This window comes from Sinocyclocheilus grahami, unplaced genomic scaffold, assembly GCF_001515645.1.
Source record: "Sinocyclocheilus grahami isolate Dianchi unplaced genomic scaffold, SAMN03320097.WGS_v1.1 scaffold644.1, whole genome shotgun sequence".
NCBI lineage: Eukaryota > Metazoa > Chordata > Actinopteri > Cypriniformes > Cyprinidae > Sinocyclocheilus > Sinocyclocheilus grahami.
This window is the reverse complement of record NW_015505823.1, coordinates 598030-621188: the sequence shown is the minus strand read 5'-3', so window position 1 is coordinate 621188 and position 23159 is coordinate 598030. Positions and strand designations below refer to the sequence as shown.

The following is a 23159-nucleotide window of genomic DNA, read 5'->3' as shown; positions in this document are numbered from 1 at the left end:
CACACATTTTAAATTAACACTTTTTTCAAATTAAATATTTACTTACAACTACAAAATTGTAATATTTGAAAATAGATAAAGTGCATTTTCATGAAAGTTTTTATTGATTTATTGATACCGATATTCAAATTTTTCTACCTGTAATTGATTTTTATTATTAGAGACTCTCTCAAGGATAGCATATGTTAGTAAAGTTTAGGCCTGTATTAAAAATCAATTACAGGTAGAAAAATGTGGATATCGTTATCAATAAATAAATAAAAATATACTACATGGCTGATTTATGTCAGTCACTAATTAACTGACTACAATCACAAATGCATTATTAGTATGAAAAATACATGAAAATGTGCTTGATCTATTTTCAAATATTAAAATGTTGTAGTTTTAAGTATATATTTTATTTAAAAAAAAAGTGTTAATTTAAAATTTGTGCACATAATTGCTATTATTAAATTGCATTGTGTTTTGGGGTCTTTAGAGACTTGCTCAAGGGTATCATTTGCTAATTTGCATAATGAACGTGAAACAATTTCATGCAACTTTAGCACCTTTATTTCTATCCTGTTCATTTTCTTGTCCCTGCAAATTATTAAAGTTACACAGTTCACACCAGACTGATGGGCAACTTCAAGCCCAGAGTCGTCCCCCCTCACTCTCTCTCTCTCTCTCTCTCTCCTTCTCTCTCTCTCTCCCTCCCCCTCTCTCTCTCGCTGTCCCAGGAGTCACGGTGCTGAACCCGCCGCATCAGCCACACCGAGCCACCGTCCAGCGGAACCAGAACTCGGATTACACATCCCCGATGAACTGTCCCGAGGAATCGTGCGAACACGACGCGAAAAACTACCGCAGAATAACATTTGCTCACGACGCGACCGAAGACATGCGCGGACACCTGGACGCGGACCTGAATGATTTCACGCCACTGAGGGATGCTTTAACACATGTTGCATGCGACTTACTTTGCAGGAGGACATCTAGATCCCATGCAAACCCAATGGAATGAATCGATCTTATGGCTTCTGACACCTGTTTACTGCCTTTTCATAATTTTTTTTACTTAATTCAGAATGCAATATAGACGTGCACTTATTTCACAAAAGCATCTTTGTTTCTCCATTTAACTTACAAACGATTTGAAGTCAAGTCACCTTTCTTTACACAGCGCGTTATACAAGACTGAGCGACAGCGGCAAGGACCCAAAACTCCACTGGTGACAGAACGGAGAAAAAACCTTCAAGCTAAATTCCAAAAGTGCAATGAACTTAATGCAGGTCGCGACTTTAATGCATCACTTAAGTTGCAATTGTAGAGGGTTGCGGAATACAATGGCTTTCACGCATTCGCTCTTCACAGCCTAAAAACTAACAGGGAGTCCATAAACCTGCGCTAACTGATCCAGGACAGTGTCGATTCTCCCCGTTCATGGATGAAGCATGCTGAAGAGCCGCTGTTGCGTTCTCTTCAGTGACCTCAAGGTGTTTCTGCTCGGGCCACAGGCTCCTACAAACCCCATGAGCGGACAAACGGCCAGAATCAGCCAGTTTGCCTCGGATAACAACAACACGTTACGAGCCCACCGGCTCCGGCACTGGAGTACCCCGTCCACAGAGGACGCTGAGGCGGCTGCGGACGGATCCTGGACCGGCGCCACGGAGGAAGAGTTCCCCAGGGACCGGAGGGATGACAGATTCTCCTTCATCAGCTATGCAGAAGGAACCCCGGTGTGCAGGATATGCTTCCAGGGGCCGGAACAGGTAGAATCCAACCCTACAGTTCAATAAAGTAAAGAAATGCACATGATAAATGTGAGCCTGCAGCACAAAAGCAGTGTTAAGTCGCTGGGGTATGTTTGTAGCAATAGCCAACAATACATTGTATGGGTCAAAATTATAGATTTTTCTTTGATGCCAAAAATCATTAGGATATTAAGTAAAGATCATGTTCCATGAAGATATTTTGTACATTTCCTACTGTAAACATATATAAAACTTATTTTTTTTAATTGCTAAGAACTTCATTTGGACAACTTTAAAGATGATTTTCTCAATATTTAGATTTTTTTGCACCCTCAGATTCCAGATTTTCATATATATTATTGTATGTATATATGAATATTGTCCTATCCTAACAAACCATATATCAATGGAAAGCTTATTTATTCAGCTTTCAGATGATGTCTGAATCTCAATTTTGAAAAATTGACCCTTATGACTGGTTTTGTGCTCCAGGGTTAAATTTATGTGTGAGACTTCCGGTGTCATTTGCTCCCAGTTATTTTACATGTACAAAAACAGTCTGTTGTGTTACTTGATATAGCAAACTTTTATTTCTTATCATATTATTTTCATTTATTACCCTGTCCATAAACAAACCAGTTTGTAGTGTAAATAGGCCTAGCTTTACCTTTGTTATTCTTTATAACGACTAATGAACCGGAAGTCTCGCACATTCACAGAAAAATTGGGAATTTTGTTTTTTTATAGCAAGTTTACATTTTTGCGGAAAATTATTAACTTCAGAAAAGCTGAAAAGCTATATACTTTTTATAAGGTGTAGCCTAAATAAAGATTATTGGTGTTCCTTTTACAAAAATAGGCTCCTATTAAAGTCTTTCCACTTAAAAAAAAACTCGTTTAATTTAATGTGATACTTGGCATTTCTTTGTAAATATTTGTCAAATTTACTAGCAATTTCAGCGTGAACATTTTTAAATAAATCCTAAAGTAAATCCTACATCAGTTTTTTTCAGTATTCACTTTTTATAAGGTGTAGCCTAAATAAAGATTATTGGTGTTCCTTTTACAAAAATAGGCTCCTATTAAAGTCTTTCCACTTAAAAAAAACTCATGTTTAATTTAATGTGATACTTGGCATTTCTTTGTAAATATTTGTCAAATTTACTAGCAATTTCAGCGTGAACATTTTAAAATAAATCCTAAAGTAAATCCTACATCAGTTTTTTTCAGTATTCAGTGTGTGTGTGTGTGTGGTCAGCATAACCTAAAGACACTTTAATGTTTTTATTTAGGTACAACTTAAATTACACAGTCAAACAAAAAGAAACGAATGGCCTTACTGTCTTTAATTTATAACAGACCAAAATATGAACTTGAAAAAAAAAGTGCATCTGAATAAGGGTCAGCTCAGTTACAGCGGACACTCAATGATTAGAAAACAGTGTAAGAGTTATCAGGACTGTAAACACACACACACACACATCTATATTAATTACCAACAACAACTAATTAAAGTCCATATACATAGCCATTCCTTGCCTGCACCTAGTTAATTAAATATTCATGAGCTAGAGCCAATGGCCACTCCCCCAAGCACAATGCACAGATGTGCAGACAGCACTTCAGATGACACTTCTCAGTTTTTATGGTGTACTCTAGTTGTTTCATATAAGGTAATGTATGTTAAAAGCACATTATTATTTTGTAAAATTAAAAAAACATTTAAAATTAATCAGTGCAATTTACAGAAAAATTCAAAACGTTCAAGATAACGAAGCTCTCAGTTGGTCGAATGATCAAACTTTAATGCCAGTGAAAGTTTTAGACAGGATTCTCATGTCTAAATGATTTATTATATTTATTTTTAATTAAATAATTAATTTTTTCCAATTTAATTTCTATGACTTGCCCGGTTGTAATTTTACAGAGACTGCATTTCCAAAGAGAACGTTTTATCCGTGCATAACTAGAAAAGCTCTTATTCATAGTCTCCAGAAATGTTTATGAATTGTATTCATTTCCATGAGTCCTGTTCGAATTAACCTTATGATTTTAAGGTCACGGCCCTGCAAATGGCAATGGAGTATTTACTTTTCTTAATGCGCCTTGTTTTAATAGGAAAACTGTAGCTCAGAGCAGGCCTCATAAATTATTCATGATGAGATGCAAATGGTTTCCACTTCAAAAACCTTTCACCCAAAGGGAAGGTGATTCACCAGAATTTACAACCGAACGACATTTATTTCACTGATACATTTGAGTTACAAACCGTGCTAAATAACTCCCATGTTACCTGAGATGATCCTCACCTGCACTGAAAGAAGGAAACCTGAGGCGAGTCGACAGAGAGGGATCGACTTTCCTCCTCAGAGGGCTCTAAGCAAAGAGCAAACACCTTTAAACACTAGCTACAGAGTAGATCGGTGCTAGTTGTCACACAACTATAAGATGCATTGTAAAAAAAGTTGTAAATAAAGTATGTTTTACAAGAAAAGAGAATTTCAGATTTTTTACTTGGTATTTCTTGAGTGAAAATTGTTTCAAAGTAAATACACCAATTTTATTAATGTAGAGGATAGCTTTTATATTTCATAAATAATTGATTTGACAAAACAATTTTCACTAACAAATTGCTTTTAAATTTAACACAAATAATTACAAAGAAACAGAAAGTAATGCAAAACATTTAACGTTTTTAAGTAGAAACACTGAAATAGTACTTTCTTGTTAAACATACTCCAATTATTTCTTTTATTTACAACTTCGAAAAATCATTTCATAGTGTACACTGAAAAAAGAAAACTTGATGTGGAAAGTTTTCACTCAGAAATTGCTAGTAAATGTCACAAATATTGACAAAGAAATACAAGTAACACATTCAATTAAACACATTTTAAGGAAGAAAAACTAAAACTGTATTTTCATGCAAAACGTACTCCAATACATTTTATTTACAACTTTGAAAAATATTTTTTTAAAGTGTACCTCTTACATTTTTGCTTAAAATTAGCTTTCTAAAGCTCAAAATAAGCTTTCTAATGTCACATTTCCACTGTAATGGGGCATGTTGTCACAGTTAGAGAGCTTATTTGAAGTGTTTCACAAAAGGTCAAAGCGTGTCTTTTTCCTTGACAATAACGTCAGAAATGCTCAGCATCTGTGTTTACTGCGTTTATGAATCAGAGAAAGCTCCTCCGAGGCGTTTAGTGTTTTTATTAACCGCATGCAATTATAAGATTGCTGCCCCAAAGCGAGCAGCGTGATGTCTTTGAGAAGCTCTGCTGTAAGTGTAAAGAGCAGAAATGTGAACGCAGGCGAACCCGAGGGACTGATTTCAGACGATTGTTCCAAATAGACAGTGATCTGATCTTCTCTCTTGTGCTTTTTGTGTGCAGAGATGAAGCAGAACTGATGTCTTACAGATACTACATGATGGAAAGACGTGTCTAGATGAAGGGCAGAGCTTTGATTTTCTGTCTTTTGCTGCTGTCTTATTGATTCATGCCTGTTTTCTGCTGATTCAGCAGGCTGTAGTTCAATGGCGCTATGAAAACATCCTGTTTAAATGTGTAACACTGAGTAATAGCACTCGGTAATGTCTTTGACTGGTGTTTTGGTTCAAAATGTAATGACTGTTCTTGAAGTATCAGGTCACATTGCATTAACCAGACATCTTTGTCTTCCCAAATGCATCTCGACTAGATCTGGAAAGCACAAGAAATTACTTCTGCTTCAATGCAAGTTCAGCTCTAAAGCATTTACAGATTGCTTCAAAAGACTGTGGGTGTTCAATTTGAGATAGTGTAGAATTAGTACCTTGTCTGTGTAAACCTTTCCCTCAAACCTCAATGTCACGATCACAAAATGCTGGTAAACTGCAAAAAATGATTTTCTTTCTTCCTTTTTTTTGTCATTTTCCAGTACAAATGGCAAAACATTTACTTGAGAAGCTAAATGAGTTAAACAAATTTAAAGGAATTAAATTAAATTACTGAATTAAATAACTGAAAATGTACTTGTCAAGGCATTCAAGATTAGGATGAGTTTGTTTCTTCATCAGATTTGGAGAAATGTAGCATTGCATCAGTGTCAACACACACACATCTATATTAATTACCAACAACAACTAATTAAAGTCCATATACATAGCCATTCCTTGCCTGCACCTAGTTAATTAAATATTCATGAGCTAGAGCCAATGGCCACTCCCCCAAGCACAATGCACAGATGTGCAGACAGCACTTCAGATGACACTTCTCAGTTTTTATGGTGTACTCTAGTTGTTTCATATAAGGTAATGTATGTTAAAAGCACATTATTATTTTGTAAAATTAAAAAAACATTTAAAATTAATCAGTGCAATTTACAGAAAAATTCAAAACGTTCAAGATAACGAAGCTCTCAGTTGGTCGAATGATCAAACTTTAATGCCAGTGAAAGTTTTAGACAGGATTCTCATGTCTAAATGATTTATTATATTTATTTTTAATTAAATAATTAATTTTTTCCAATTTAATTTCTATGACTTGCCCGGTTGTAATTTTACAGAGACTGCATTTCCAAAGAGAACGTTTTATCCGTGCATAACTAGAAAAGCTCTTATTCATAGTCTCCAGAAATGTTTATGAATTGTATTCATTTCCATGAGTCCTGTTCGAATTAACCTTATGATTTTAAGGTCACGGCCCTGCAAATGGCAATGGAGTATTTACTTTTCTTAATGCGCCTTGTTTTAATAGGAAAACTGTAGCTCAGAGCAGGCCTCATAAATTATTCATGATGAGATGCAAATGGTTTCCACTTCAAAAACCTTTCACCCAAAGGGAAGGTGATTCACCAGAATTTACAACCGAACGACATTTATTTCACTGATACATTTGAGTTACAAACCGTGCTAAATAACTCCCATGTTACCTGAGATGATCCTCACCTGCACTGAAAGAAGGAAACCTGAGGCGAGTCGACAGAGAGGGATCGACTTTCCTCCTCAGAGGGCTCTAAGCAAAGAGCAAACACCTTTAAACACTAGCTACAGAGTAGATCGGTGCTAGTTGTCACACAACTATAAGATGCATTGTAAAAAAAAGATTTTTCAAAGTTGTAAATAAAGTATGTTTTACAAGAAAAGAGAATTTCAGATTTTTTACTTGGTATTTCTTGAGTGAAAATTGTTTCAAAGTAAATACACCAATTTTATTAATGTAGAGGATAGCTTTTATATTTCATAAATAATTGATTTGACAAAACAATTTTCACTAACTGCAAAGGCTGTCTAAAATAAATTTATTTTTAGTTGTTTTAACTACAAATGTAAATAAAACTGAAAAAATAATGTAAAGGCAATTATACATTTACACACCTAAAATACATATATCAAGAGCATACTCACAGATGAGAACAAAACAGCGTTGGATGAAGTGGATTAAAGCCCTGCACGGGTCTCAAATATAGGCCCTAGTCCGTCTTTTTTCCACTTTTCCCAAAAAAAGCTTATACTACTGTTTCAGCTATTAAAATAGTTCAGTTTTGTATGTAATGGAAAAGTGATTATATTTCGTTTCGCTTTTTTATAAAGTAAATTTAGAAAAACATTTGGAGTATTTTTTGTTCGTTAAATGTAAGTTGTTTTGTTTTTTTAAGTAAAGGCCAGCGGCAGACAGTGAATTGATCATAGCCTATAGCCTATGTTTGATCAATTTAGCCTTCTCAAATCATCAGGACTTGCCTAAAATAAAATCTATATATAAAACAGTTCAAGTATATCACAATGTTAGTTTAAATGTTTAACCTATATAAATGTGCACTGTTAGATGCAGATCCAATCGTTTGAGCGGAGAGTGGAAGCTGAAGGATATTGGAGGCGCCAGCGCGATCACTTACATTTTTTTCTAACAGTGGAAACAACTTAAAATACTCAGTAATTTTTGCTCATAAAGGTAAGAGTAATACATCATTCTAAACTGTAAAGGGTCTAGTTTTATTTGTGTGCACTCACAATATCAACAAAACGTTGTGCTTTTATAAAATAAAGAAAACAAACGCTTTCTGCCATCTCGGTCTTGAACAGGAGCGCTTCACAATGATGAACCTAAACTCAGACATGATCAAAATATATAGAAAGCTTTAAATTACTACTTTAAAACGAAATCATTCAAATGGAAAATTAACTCCTAATAAAATAAACTCTTTCATTATGTAATCCCGGCATTTCTCTCTAAAGGCACATCCAATTAGGAGATGGCAAGTCATTTTTTCATCACTATAATTGATGGAAGGCCCGATTATAATTTGCGTTTTATTTTATAATTCCTTACAGTTAAAAAATAAAACACTAATTATAATGGCATATATGTAAAACTTTGTCCTATAATCGTATAGCTGCTTTTTCTGATTTTTATGTTGCTCTGTTCTGAATACCTTAAAATGTAAAGGATTTGCTGCAATGCAATTTTGTATGATATGTTAATTATTTATATTTTTTATCCATGCAGCAAATGCTTTTAAAAAAAGCTTTAAAATTACTTTATTGCATTCCAGACGCTTTAAAACTACTTTTCACTATAAATTTTATGGGTAGCCTGAATGTAAACATTGTCATGAATTCGTTGCATTCCCATTTTTAAAATAGCCAACAAATTCATTGTTGTAGGCTAATCCGATTTCATGAAAGTGCGTATAGCACGATTTTCTGCTTCTATTTGGCATAATATTTATATGCAGAAATTGACTTTGGCATGCAAAAGACTGATAAATTCATAATTAACAGCATGGGTTCAGTCGACAGAAATACAGGACACACAGGCCTAATAACTGCTGAAATGTTTGCGGGGCAAATCTCAGGTCAGTCTGAGCGCTCATAGTAACTCACAGTGCATATAGCCCTACACCTGCAGGCGACACTGACTCGGATGGTTGTCGTGATAATAAACACCGTAAACAGTAAACGTTCACATGTCAGCGCTTAATGCGCATATCCTATATGAAAAGCATTTTAGGGGGCCCTTGGCTTTTGGGGGTCCAAGGCGGTCGTCTACCTTTGCCTAATGGGTAAGTCCGCCCCTTGAGCCTCATTATACTTTGGAAAGAATAATGCAGACACTTTATATGTGTTTTTTTTTCATTTTACTAAATAATGTACAAAATAACAAAACACAAGCTTTACATTTCTGCTTTTTTAAACCCTCTGGAAAACTGGCTTTGTGCATTATTGTAAGTTTTTTTTTTTAAATATGAGAACTTGTGTTGAACCCAGAAAATTACTTTCATCTAGTGAAGTGATCAAGTAGTGAAGCTTCTCTGCTGTTTCACCTCAGCTTTGTAGACCTGCAGAGACACGGATTCAGACGAGAGAGAATCAATCTGCTGATGAGATCCCTGTAGTATTACGTGCCTCACACACACTTTTACCCCAGAGAGCCTCAGCTTGAGCATCTGTACTGCCATTTTAGCAGATGAAGAGATTTATGAGGAAGCCAGGGAAGAGTTTAGCTGTGTTTGAGACACAGAGAAACATGTTAGAGTGTTTTCCTTCATTTTCAACAACAAACAAGTGTTATGGTACACATGACAAATTGTAGAAACAGTTAGATAGATACAGTCACAGTCCAAAATTAAAGGAATAGTTCATCCAAAAATTTAAATCTGCTCTGGTCATCCAAGATGTAGATGAGTTTGTTCTTCATGGGAACAGATTTGGAGAAATGTAGCATTCCATCACCAATGGATGCTCTGCAGTGAATGGGTGCCGTCAGAATGAGAGTCCAAACAGCTGATAAAAATTTCACAATAATCCACAGCACTCCAGTCCATCAGTTAGCATCTTGAGAAGACAAAAGAAAAAAATCCATCATTAAAACATTTTTGACTTCAAACCAGTGTTTCCGACTAAATCATGAGTCCATTATCCATAACGCTTCCTCCAGTGAAAAGGTCGTCTGGTCTGAATCAGGAGAGAAATCTGCACAAGTCAAGCACCATTTACAAACCAAAAACAGTCAAAAACAGCTCTAATCAAATATGTGGGTGGATTTTGATGTGAGAGACAACAGGAGATGGACTTTGTCACTGGAGGAAGCGTTATTATGGATTATGGCATTTTGGCCAGTAGCAATGGTTTGAAGTTAAAATGCCTCAATGATGGATTCGTTTTTTTACAAACACGCAGCTTTTGTCTTCTCCAGATGGAGTGGTGTGGATTATTGTGATGTTTTTATCAGCTGTTTGGACTCTCATTCTGACGGCACGCATTCACTGCAGAGCATCCATTGCGGAGCAAGTGATGTAATGCTACATTTCTCCAAATATGATGAAGAAACAAACCCACCCTAATCTTGGATGGCCTGAGAGTGAGGACGTTTTAAGCCAATTTTCAGTTTTGGGTGAACTATTCCTTTAAGCCACTACAATAAAAAAAATTAAATTTTATTTTAGTCCATATTATAGTCCATTCATACAGTCGATTGATGAAATAAAGAGCTTCAGAAGCAGCATGAAGACAAACGGCCAGCACAGCTCTTCTCAATGCCTTTATGGCTGCACCGGATAAGGACGCATTATTTTGCATGCCGTAATCCTGTGGAGGCATAGCTCTGTGCATTCACAATAACACAGGTCTACACTCCACTTCTCTGCCACATTACATTCACATCACACTGAATGGAGACCCAAATACTCAATGTCCCTGCAGCAAGCCAATGATGGAAAATGCTATTTCAGAACGGCTTAAGGCTGCGCTTATGTGCCGCCTTTTGTTGTTCGGTACATTCGTGCATCATTAAGAGTCAAAGGCAGCCCCTTTCCTGGCATATATTTTGTTATTTACGACAGATTCAATTCATTTTGCCTCTTTAGAGCAGCGGGAATGTTGCTGAAAAGTGGAAGTGGTTTGTAAACCAGAGTGCCGGGCTTTCAAAGGGCCTTAGATGGCATGTAATAAGTATAAATGTGAAGGACGCACACATATTTAAAGGGGTCATATGATGCTGCTAAAAAGAACATTATTTTGTGTATTTGGTGTAATGAAATGTGTTTATGCGGTTTAAGGTTAAAAAAAACGTGTGACGGAAATGTTACGCCCCTTAACATATTGTGATGCCCCGTCAGGCCGGAGCGACGAGACAAAAACATGAAAACCCATTATAAACGAGGCATTTGTTGCATCCAGTGGGGACATAATTACGGATTATTATGACTTGTACTGTCTTTTTACGCATTGCGTTGCATTGCGTTGCGTAAACATAAAACCATGTCTGCATTTGTGATCGGAGAAATGACAAACAACAAGCGCTACTCTACACTGCTCAAAACTCGCGTTTGAATCTTCAGTGGCAAATCCTTTAAATATATAAAACGTACTTACAGTCTGTGAGTAAGAACTGCCGGCTTTGTAGTCTACTCTCCCAGGATCAGGAAACAGTCCTCCATAAAATGTGCTGCACACATCTGAATATTTGGGTTGAAGTGTTCTGGAACAGTGTTGTAAATACAACTTAACCACTGATTTCTAGTCGTGTCCTCTTTTGGAAGACCAAACAAAGTAGTTTCACTTTCACAACGAAACACACAGTGCCTTCACGACATGGCGGCAGCGGCAACAACAATACTACAGCGAGAATAAAAGTTATGCCTTCTTTCTTTGCGTGAACATTTGGGTGGCGTTATGCAAATCTTCCCACATAGTGAGGTAGGTATGTGGGGGTGTGTTAGAACGAGCCGTTTTAGGTAGGTGTGGCTGACTCTTAACTTTTATAAAGAATATCTCTTTGTATTTGAGACTTTAGTCTTTGCAACTTTACGGATCTTCTTTATGCTCCAAGAGCTTGTAACACTCCAAAGAGAAAGGAAGAATTGAATATGACCCCTTTAAGCACAATATTATTAGGTCAGGTTTCTTTGTTGCTGTTACGTAGAGTTTTCCTTTTATTTAATGAAAACCAGGATTTAATCTAGATGGTATGACAAACTAGATTTTTACAATTTGGTGTTTGCATGTGGCACATTTGTTATTTATCAGTTTGTTTAGCTAGCATCAACCAAGGACATGAAATCTTGTCTAATCCTGATGTTTTAATTCACATGGAACCAAATAAGGAATCAGTCTGACACATTTAGTAAAATGGCCTACTTACCATTAATCTGGAAAGTAGGTCTGATATGGATATATCCGTATGGATTTCTGCACTTGGCACTTTCTGTGAACAGAGTACTAATGATCAGTGCAAGAACGAGCTTAACCTTCAAATGTTCATCATCAACCTCAAGGTCAAACTGCAGTAAATATATATATATATATAAACTGTAAAAAAAAAAAATAATAAAAAAAAAAAAATCAACGTTTTACAAGAAAATACTAAAGTTACTAAGTAGAAAAACTGAAAGAGCATTTTCTTATAAATTGTACTCCAATAATCTTACAACTTTGAAAACTTTCCTGCATAGATTTAAATGTTTTCGTTGATTTTACAGTTGTTTTAATGATAATTCTTAACCTGCCTTTAAATAGACATGAAAATGCAGTTTTTATCAAACACGCTAAAGCGTGTCACATTTCTGACAGGGGTGGCTGTTTTTAATCTTGCCAGCTAATTTAATTTAAAGAGTGTCAATCAGTGACACGGTTTCTCACTTTCCTTGAAGTCTAGCTGAGTATCCCCCTCGAGTCCCCCTCCACCCGGCACCGTCTCAGATGTTTCTTTATTTCTGAGTCATACTTATTCATAATTCAGAGCGGCACACGACTGACACAGATTTACAGGGTAGTTACATTCTGACTAAGGTACTTTGGGCTCTGCAGACCCACGCCGCACACTAACCGTGACACCCTTTTTCACACCCTTCAAGCTAAATGGCTGTTTCTCACAGGAGTGCATTGGAGCCGCCAACCGTTCTGACATGACGTGCCATTTTTATTCTTATTTGATCATGCTTTCAGCTGCTCTTGGATCTGTTTAACACATCTGACTGTGTTTAAATACATTTTGTAGATTTATATAAAGTTTAAAGCTGCATAACTCAAATGAAACATTAAAAATGTCAATTTTTAATGCTCTTCTGCAGCTCTCTAGTAAGTTCAAACCTTCTTTAATGAAAGAAATATTACTAATCTGAAGTTGGATTGGATATATATATATATAGTACATTCATATAGTACTCACTACATTACACTCATGGAAAGCAATCTAGTATACTATACAATATATACAATTGTATACATCAACTATGAATTTTATATGAATGTTCATTTAAGATGGGTTGAACTTATTAAAGTTTTACTATCCAACCTGACAGAACTGGAGAGGCTCTGCAAGGAGGAATGGCAGAGGATCCTCAAATCCAGGTGTGAAAAACTTGTTGCCTCTTTCCCAAAAAGACTCATGGCTGTATTCGATCAAAAGGGTGCTTCTACTAAATACTGAGCAAAGGGTCTGAATACTTAGGACCATGTGATATTTCAGTTTTTCTTTTTTAATAAATCTGCAAAAATGTCAACAATTCTGTGTTTTTCTGTCAATATGGGGTGCTGTGTGTACATTAATGAGGAAAAAAAATGAACTTAAATGATTTTAGCAAATGGCTGCAATATAACAAAGAGTGAAAAATTTAAGGGGGTCTGAATACTTTCCGTACCCACTGTATATATGCACTATACATTATAAGAGACCATTTTTGAATGCTCTACTCTGCAACAACTCTAATATGTTCAACCATTCTTTAATGAAATAAATATTACTAATTAAACGAATTATTATATTACTAATGATATATATATATTACAAAACAAAACCTGTGCAAATTGAAAGAAAACAAGATTGAATCCAAGATTTGGTGATAGCACAGCATAATGAGAGAAAATGTAATGTATCCAACTTTATAGCAATACAATAGTTTACATGTTGTCAAAATATAAACAATCATGATTTATTTATTTATATATATATATATATATATATATATATATATATATATATATAAATGTTGGCTGCATGATTGTTTATATTTTGACAACATGTAAACTATTGTATTGCTATAAAGTTGGATACATTACATTTTCTCTCATTATGCTGTGCTATCACCAAATCTTGGATTCAATCTTGTTTTCTTTCAATTTGCACAGGTTTTGTTTTGTAACTGATTGATCATAGGCCTGATTGATCTAAGTGATAAAAAAAAAACATTATTTGTGGATCATTTTGGCAATTTTCTCTCGGAAACTGAGCAGCATAAGCTCAGATCAATGAGGCCTACAATCAATCAGGTCCAAAAACAAATACAAAACCTGTGCCAACTGAAAAAAAAAAAAAAGTTGTCGAACAGATTGAATACGATATTTGGTAATAATATAGCATAATTAGACATTTATAAGCAATTTTTGTTGGCTTGTAATATTTGACTGGGAACACCACAAGTGCAACAAGAGGAAAAATATCAGAAAAGTACAAGAATAATCAACTTTTTTTTTTTTTTTTGGAATTGTTATATCCTGTGTGAGTAAAGTCAGTAGGTCTTAGTTCAATGTGATAAGAATAACTTGAATTTTTTTGGGGAAAAAAAGAAAGAAAATGACTGGAGTACAACACGAGGGACAGAATAGCTGACACTGTCCAAAAAAGAGTGACGCCACTTCATTAACAACGAATTCAGATCGCTTCTGTTCACATTACATGCATTTACTGAACGTTTGCTTGTCACTATCTTGAACAGGAGTGAAATGAACGGCATTAAACTCTTTATCCGCCGTGTGGCTCTCGGTGGAGTAAGTGAAACAGATTGTCACAGTTGTAATGGCCGTCTGATTCGTGCCCTGAGAACACGGAGGTGGATTAGGCTGCAGGTTTGGACGTGCTCCCCGTCTCCTCTTGTGCCGCCCTCCTCCCATTGGCTGTTCCTGCTCTCCTCATACTGACCGGCCAACTCGCTCCCACTAAGTCCATCTGCAGACAGGCCTGTGTCTGTACCAACACTCCCGTTCTATTTCCTCTCGACGCTGTGACGGAGGTAGCGCTCCTCTTGGCTGAAGGAGCATCGGGGTCGTGCTTATATAATACTCGCGTTAAGTTGAGCTCGAGGCGGCTTTTACTGAGAGCTCCACTCAAGAAGCACGGATGAGATTTCTGGACTATTTTGATTATTTGTCCCAGACAGCAATGAGATTAATGGAGAATTTTAGGTCTTCTCGGGTGTTTCTCCTGAGGAAAAAACTGAAATCTCACGTTATTCCTCCAGAGATCTCGACAATGTCTCAAACAAAGTCTGCCATCAAAAGTCAGCGATTTCAATTTAAACTCAAATATTTCTCATAAATGTATCCAAAGATCAAATCATCTGAGCTGCTATATATGCTATTTTTCCCAACTTTATGGGTAATGATGTTAATACTTTAATGATACAGAATTCAGCCCTGTTGAAAAAAGCAGCATATGCTTTTGAAAAAAGCTGGTCCTTAGCTGGTCATGTGCTGGTCCTGAGCAGGAGTTGTTGCTTAGGACCAGCACATGACCAGCACTTGACCTGCTTTAACCAACTCAAACCAGCAGCCATGCTTCAAAACATACCTATCCAGTATATGCTGGATTTTTCAACAGGGAGCTCTCTCAATATAACCTCAAACATTTCTCATTAAGTGTTGCTTTCCTCATTCGGTGAGAGCTACTGGCTCATTTGTCTATTCTTATTTTTACTCATTTTATGAGACATTTCTGAGATAAAGTTAATACTTTATTGAAACTTGTCTGAGAACTCCATTAAGTCTCTTGAGCTCTAAAAGAGCAATACAATTTGAAGACACAGAGGAAAGAATAATCACAAATGAGATCTCATTTGTTTCTCCTCGACAGCAATGAGATTAATGGAGACTAAAACGAGTCTCCTGCTTCTCAGATGTTTCTCCTGCGGAAAAAAGATCCCAGTTATCTCAATACTGTCTCAAACAGTGCTCAGATTTGCCACAATACCAAAGTCTGGAATCAAAAGTCAGAGATCTCAATATGATTTCAAATATTTCTCATCAAATCTTCCAGGTCCAAGCTTTTCTCATTAGATTTAAAGCTTGCTGTGTGCTTAGAAGTTGCTCTTTTACAGCTCAGGAGACACAATGGAGTTCTCAGACATGTTTTATTCAAGTAGCAACTTTGTCTCAGATGTTTCTCTGAAAATTCTGTGAAATACAAATATTTGTCAACTTGTGTCGATTTGCATTTCTCCTAATTAAGTTTTAAAGTTGATAAATGAAACATAACTGAGCACTCCATTATGTATCCTGAGCTCTGAATGAGCAGACTCTGAGCAATAATGCGTCAGTTCTGGGTTTTGACATGAGAAACAGTTTTGAAACGTTTTACTCGCACTCGGTTTATACACTGGAGAGAGATGAGAGGGCACGTTGCGTGTGCGAGTGTGGATGTCTCTCAGCGTGACGCTAGCGTTAGTTCTCGAGTGTTTGCTCGAAGGTGAGCGCTCACACTGCGCCGCACCTGTTCCTGTGTCTGCTCCTCAGTTACGCCTCACAGACACGTCTACATCCATCCGCATTCCATTAACGCTGTCATCTACACACACAACACTCACTACAACACAGTCCAGGAGGAAATATACTACACTACACACACACTAGAGAGGCTCTGGTCCAAAACACAGAGCTGCCTAATGACAAAAACCAGATTCAGCCAGGTTGTTTTGCTTAACTAACGCCAGAATATTCTAATAAGCATACATACAGACAGCATACATAAATATTGAGCAGAACAGTCCATTTCTAATGAGATTGAATAGTACTATGGTAGTAAATTCCATTCCACTTCCATTTTCCAACTATTAATTCCCATTACATTTACATTTAGTCATTTTGCAGGCACTTTTATCCAAAGCGACTTACAATTGGGGAATAAATAAAGCGATTCTTCTTAAAGAGGCAAACAGATACAGGAATTGCTTGTAATACCAAGTTTTAGGTATTGTTCAAATAAGTACAAGCTAGAAAGAGAAGGAATAAATAAAGAGAAAGACAGTTTTTTTTAGGATGAAGTCAAGTAGCATTTAAAGAGATGAGTTTTCAGCTGTCACTTGAAAATTGTCAGAGATTCAGCATTCCGGATAGGGGTGGGAAGATCGTTCCACCAGCCAGGAACGGTGAACGAGAATGTTCTGGAAAGGGATTTTGAGCCGCTCTGTGATGGTACCATGAGGCGTCGCTCACTAGCGGATCTCTGACTTCTGGAGGGGATGTAGATTCGTAGTAGTGAGTGGAAGCAGGCGGGTGCTGAGTCTGTGACTGTTATATATATGCAAGCATCAATGTCTTGAACTTGATGCGAGCTGCAACCAGTAGCCAGTGCAAGGAGATAAAGAGAGGTGTAACATGGGCTCTTTTGGGCTCGTTGAAGACCAGTCGTGCCGCTGCATTCTGAATCATTTGTAAAGGTTTGATTGTGCTTGATGGAAGTCCAGCCAGAAGAGCATTGCAGTAGTCCAGCCTAGAGATGACAAGGGCCTGAACAAGAAGTTGTGCAGCATGCTCCGTTAGAAAGGGCCTGATCTTTCTGATGTTGCGCAATGCAAACCTACAAGATCGAGCAGTCCATTATCCCAAAATGCAGAAGATAAATTAAATAAATAAATAAAATGATTAATGATAATACACAAATATACAAGTATTTGCATAACAATAACATTAAAATATAAATGAGAAGAACAAAAGAAAATAATTTAAAAAAGAGAATGATTTAATATATTTATGTCATATATTAAATAAATTAAAATTTCAATTAAAATTAATTAAATAAAAAATGCAAAGCACATTAAATTATTTCAAAAAATTATATACTTCTAATATGCTAATTTTGTGCTTCAACATTTGGTGCCAAGATTTGGTTTCTTATTACTTTTTCAAAATGTTATTATCATCATCAGTATTAAAAACAGTTGTGCTTGTTGTTTCATATTTTTGTGGAAACTGCATTATTTCAGGATTCTGTGAATAGAAAGAGATTTCTAAAAAAAAGAAAAGTTAGTTTACTGTGATTTGCAGAGCTCCTGATGATCCAGAAAGCAGCAGTTTACCGTATATAGTGTACTTAAAAAAGCCTCTCTGAATGAATGTTTGACTTTAGTTCTTTTTTCTTTTTAAAATTCATACAGTGTCCATGAAGAAGATAAATTCTTTGTTCTGAAATAGTCAATTCACACACTTCATTTTTCATTACGCCCGAACTGTCAACTGCAGCTTCTAAAAACCAAGATAAAACATTCAATAAGTGCTTGGTACTGGAAAAAGTGTAGAGAATAAAAGCTTTTTAAAAATACGTTCACGGCAAACAAAAGAAAAAAATAACACCACAATTAACCCTATAAAGTCTACTTTGTCATATTTGATGCATGAATTTCTAAGGCCTCTAAATGATCAACATGATCAAAACTGTGCTGTGAAAGCTGCTGCACACAATCTACTCCATGCCTTCTGTCCTTCGTGCTTAACTTCTCAGCAAGTAAAACGCCTTTTAGTATCATTGTAAATCATCCACCTTCAGCTCATGCTTCACGTGTCTTTTTGCTTTTTGTGAAATCTTTACTGACTTGCAAAAGTAATTTTGATATTGTTAGTAATGTATAGTAATATTTAAAGATGAACGCTTACTGGATTGAAGCAACATAAGTTTACTTGATTATCTATACTTCATTTGTTGGAAAAATCATGTTCAAATATGAGTATCAAATACGATCAGGCTTTTGAAGAAGGTTTATTTCTTCATCTCTCAGTCATCATTGTATTGCATTGCATTGTTTTGATCATCAACCTAAGCATTTAAATATCATCTTACTAAGACATGTTATTGGAGATATAGAGTGACAACTGATACAGTATATGCATTTTAAGTAGTCTGTTATACTGTTGTAAAGATCTTATTTTTTTTACATTACAAACATCAGAATTTCATCACCTTTTGGTCATATAAATATCAGCATCTGCACCAAATTGCATATTTTTGCTAAAATATGCCTCTGAAGAAATCTGAGGTGCTTTTTCCTCCTCAAATATGAGCTCCAACTTGTGTGTGTATCTGTGTGTGTGTTTCAGGCTGAGCTGCTGAGCCCGTGTCGCTGCAGTGGCTCCGTTCGCAGCACTCATCAACCGTGTCTCATCAAGTGGATCAGTGAAAGAGGCTCGTGGACCTGTGAACTCTGTTACTACAAGTATCAGGTGATCGCCATCAGCACCAAGAACCCGCTGCAGGTACAACACCTCAAAACCATGTCAAGATGCAACATTAGGAATTTAATTGTGGATTGGAATTCTTAATTATTCTATTAATAATTATTTTACTTTTGAGGAAGATCACTTTAATGTGTGCTAAGCACATACTACCATTCAAAAGTTTTAATGTGTTTCTCTTATGGTCACCAGGCCTACATTTATTTGATCAAAAATACAATAAACACAGTAATAATGTGAAATATTATTACAATTCGGAAAAAATTATTTTACATTTGATTGTATTTTAAAATATAATTTATGTCTGTGATCAAAGCTGTATTTTCAGCATCATTACTCCAGTCTTCAGTGCCACATGATCTTCAGAAATCATTCTAATATGCTGATTTGCTGCTCAAGAAACATTTCTGATTATTATCAATGTTGAAAATAGTTGTGTTGTGTAATATTTTTGTGGAAATGGTAATATATTTCATTTCAGGATTCCTTGATGAGTAGAATTTATTTGAAATAGAAACCTTTTGTTACAGTATAAATGTCTTTACTGTCACTTCTGATCAAATCAAGGTATTAAGGTTTGATATTAATTAATTTACTGACCCCAAACTTTTGAATGGTAGTGCACTAATCAAAATCAATAGTGGTCGTACTATATTTTTTAACTGAAGTGCCATTTATAAGGAAGATTACAAACAATAAAACTCCAAATGTGTATCTGTAACTACACCGGCACTGGGGTTTAGTAAGTCAGGAATCATGTTGTTGACTAATACATTACAAACCTAACTAACTGTGCAGCTGATTCTTTAGAGAATCAAAAAAAAAAAAAAATCAGTTCATAGCCATTATTTGTTTTCAAATCATAGAACATTTGAATCATTTAAATGTAGCATTTAAAAAAAGGAATTTTTGAATCACTTAAATGTAGCATTTAATTTTTAAATGATTTACATCTAGCATTTAAAAATGGAAGTGGATCTTTTGACTTTTAATCTTCAATAGTAGAAACAGAGAAATGCAGTAGCACTGAAATCCCTTGCTCTCCATCTGTTTTGTTTTAATGAAGTGGCAAGCGATTTCGCTCACCGTCATTGAGAAGGTCCAGATAGCGGCGGCGATCTTGGGTTCGCTCTTCCTCATCGCCAGTATCTCGTGGTTGGTGTGGTCGTCTCTCAGCCCTTCAGCCAAGTGGCAACGGCAAGACCTGCTCTTCCAGATCTGTTACGGGATGTACGGCTTCATGGATGTCGTCTGTATCGGTATGTACAGTTTGCTTGGGGTCAAAGGTCAAGTTAGGTTCATCGTATGTTCAGTCAGAATGAGTCTTTTTCGCAGTTTTGTTTAGCACTTGTTTTACTGGGAAAGAAATTTTACGTTCTGATAGTCACAGTATGTTTTCTTAGTACAATTAATAAATTTACAGTTCACAGAAAATTTCTTTAGAGAAATCCACAGAAAGTATGAAATCCTTGATATACTGCGTCTGTAATGAATTGCATTTAATCACAAAAACCCAACATACCTCATATGATCTTCTGTGATTCACAATGCACACCACTGACCATGAGTCCAACGCAGCAGGATTCAAATCTAAAGAAAAAAAAGAAAAAAAAAACACTTAGAGCAACAGATTTAAAAATCATATTATGCATGAATATGTAACAATGTTAACTACTTTCATTTCAATGATTGACTCACATCAGGGTTATTATTATTCACTAAAACTAAAAAGAAAAAATATAATTTGGTACTTAAAACCAAATAAAACTAAATTAAAATAAAAAAGTACTAAAATAACAAAAATAAACTGAGATTAATAAATAAAAATGAACAAAGCCTATATAGACATATTAAAAAAGCTAATCAAAAATGATAAAAACACACGAAAATGACTAATTGTAAAAGAAAATATAATAAAATTGAATTCGAAATTCAAATTCCTGGATAGTAAACCAATCTGGCTTCAGAAGTGGACATTCGACCGAGACTGCCTTGCTTTCAGTTGTTGAAGCCCTAAGACTGGTAAGAGTGTCTTCCAAATCTTCTATACTTATTTTGCTGGATCTGTCTGCTTTTGATATGGTGAATCACCAGATTCTCCTGTCAACCCTATTGGCAAAGGGCATCTCAGGAACCGCACGCCAGTGGTTTGAGTCTTACCTCTCAGATAGGTCTTTCAAGGTATATTGGAGAGATGAGGTGTCCAAGTCACAACATCTAGCTACTGGGGTACCTCAGGGATCAGTTCTTGGACCACTTCTCTTCTCTGTCTACATGGCATCACTAGGTTCTGTCATTCAGAAACATGGCTTTTCATATCACTGCTATGCTGATGACACTCAACTCTACCTCTCATTCCATCCTGATGATCCGACGATAGCTGCTCGCATCTCAGCATGTCTAACATTTCTTGTTGGATGACGGACCATCACCTTCAACTCAACCTGGCTAAGACAGAACTGCTTGTGGTTTCAACAAACCCATCACTTTATCAAAATTTCACCATCCAGTTAGGCTCATCAACTGCCATCTCAAAGAGGCACAAAATCACTTTCACTGACTTTTTCATTAACTGTTCCCTCCTGGTGGAATGACCTGCCCAACTCAATCCCAGCAGCTGAGTCCTTACCCATCTTCAAGAAACGACTAAAAACACATCTGTTCCACCTTTATTTGACCCTCTAACTCTAACACTTTCTATTCTATTTTAATTCTACTTTATCTATATTTATCTTCTTTTTTTTAATATATTTTATTTTTTTATATATATATACACCTTGCTATGTGTACTGCGTTAGGCTAACCGAGACTTGTCATTTGCACTTATATATTGTTGCTCTTTTGTTAGTTTTGACTGTTTTTATTGTCCTCATTTGTAAGTCGCTTTGGATAAAAGCGTCTGCTACATGACTAAATGTAAATGTAAAATATTAACAAAAACTGTAATATATCAATGCTACTAAAATATAGCATCACCGAAAATTAGAAATAACTCTCCACACAGATTTTATGAAATACTAACTCACTCATCTAGTCACACAAACACATATGAGTGTAAACAGAAAGAGAGGGAGAAATCAAAAGAATCTTTTGATAAATGATTCAGTTTGTTTGTCTTTGTGCAAACGGCAAATAAAACATGTGACACAGCAGTAGAGATTGTTTGTGTCGCATTCAATCTCAGCCATTAAAGCTGAATACTGTATCTAAAGCAGTAGTTCACTTAGAATTACTAATGTTCACTTTCTAAAAGATTATTGGAATGTTTTACAAGAAAATACTCCAGTCCATCAATTAACATCTTGTGAAGCCAAAAGCTGTGTTTGTAAGAAACAAATCCAACATTCAGATGTTAGCCATATTTTAGCCAGAAGTGATGGTTTAAATTTAAAACGTCTTAATGATGGACTTGTTTCTTACAAATGTGCAGCTTTTGTCTCCTCAAGAAGTTAAGTGATGGACTGGAGTGCTGTGGATTACTTGTGGATTATTGTGATGTTTTTATCAGCTGTTTGGACTCTCATTCTGACGGCACCCATTCACTGCAGAGCATCTATTGGTGAGCAAGCGACCTAAATTTTCAGCAAATTGTCATTTTTCAGTGAATCACTTCTTTACATATCCAAATACAATGCAAAACAACTGAGCCTGAATCACAATAAAATACTTCCCAGTAAGGCAAAGAAAACAGAGAACAAAGGTAGAAACAGGAGGAGAAAGTTAGTAAAGAGGTCAGGAGGAGTCATCAACCTTCTGCACAGAACACGTGAGGCCACAAACATCTCAGCGCACTAACGCTGGACAAACACACAGAGAGAAAGAGCTTCAAGTAATGAGGAATCAGGCCAGACACAGCCGTCTACCTCCATTAATATTACCTCCAGTTTAAACTTAGATGGAAACAAGCGTAAATCAGAGAGAAACTCCAGGAGTTTGGATTAGTGTTTCTTCAAACAGAACCACAGATGAGATACCCAGAGCTCAACACACATGCGCCTGGATCCAGAGATTTATGAGTCATTAGTATGAAATAATACATGCGCTGTGTTCATTCTGCCATCATACTCTCACTAACGCTGCATTATATACTGAGCACAGTATGCAAACAGTACTCACATCGCATACTACATCAGCTGTTATTTTAACACCTCTTTCTTGATATAAATATGTTTGTGTGTGTGGTCATGTAACAACAATGTATCAAACTGCCACTTAA

General features: G+C 35.9%; 1 protein-coding gene and 1 long non-coding RNA gene across 2 annotated transcripts in view; one reads left to right on the top strand and one right to left on the bottom strand.

The window, feature by feature from the left end:
* The first annotated feature begins 726 nt into the window (after positions 1–726).
* LOC107558390 (E3 ubiquitin-protein ligase MARCH4-like) overlaps positions 727–23159 on the top strand; it is a 26884-nt gene continuing 4451 nt past the window's right edge. Inside the window, exons 1-3 of the mRNA XM_016242058.1 lie at positions 727–1758; positions 18809–18964; positions 20010–20202. Of these exons, the coding sequence (XP_016097544.1) occupies positions 1438–1758; positions 18809–18964; positions 20010–20202 (670 nt within the window). The 5' untranslated portion in view covers positions 727–1437. The remainder of the gene's footprint in view (positions 1759–18808; positions 18965–20009; positions 20203–23159) is intronic.
* Positions 20155–23159, bottom strand: part of LOC107558391 (uncharacterized) — a 10146-nt gene continuing 7141 nt past the window's right edge. Inside the window, exons 2-3 of the long non-coding RNA XR_001605474.1 lie at positions 20466–20533; positions 20155–20216 (exon numbers count right to left, since the gene is read on the bottom strand). This is a non-coding gene — a long non-coding RNA (uncharacterized lncRNA). The remainder of the gene's footprint in view (positions 20217–20465; positions 20534–23159) is intronic.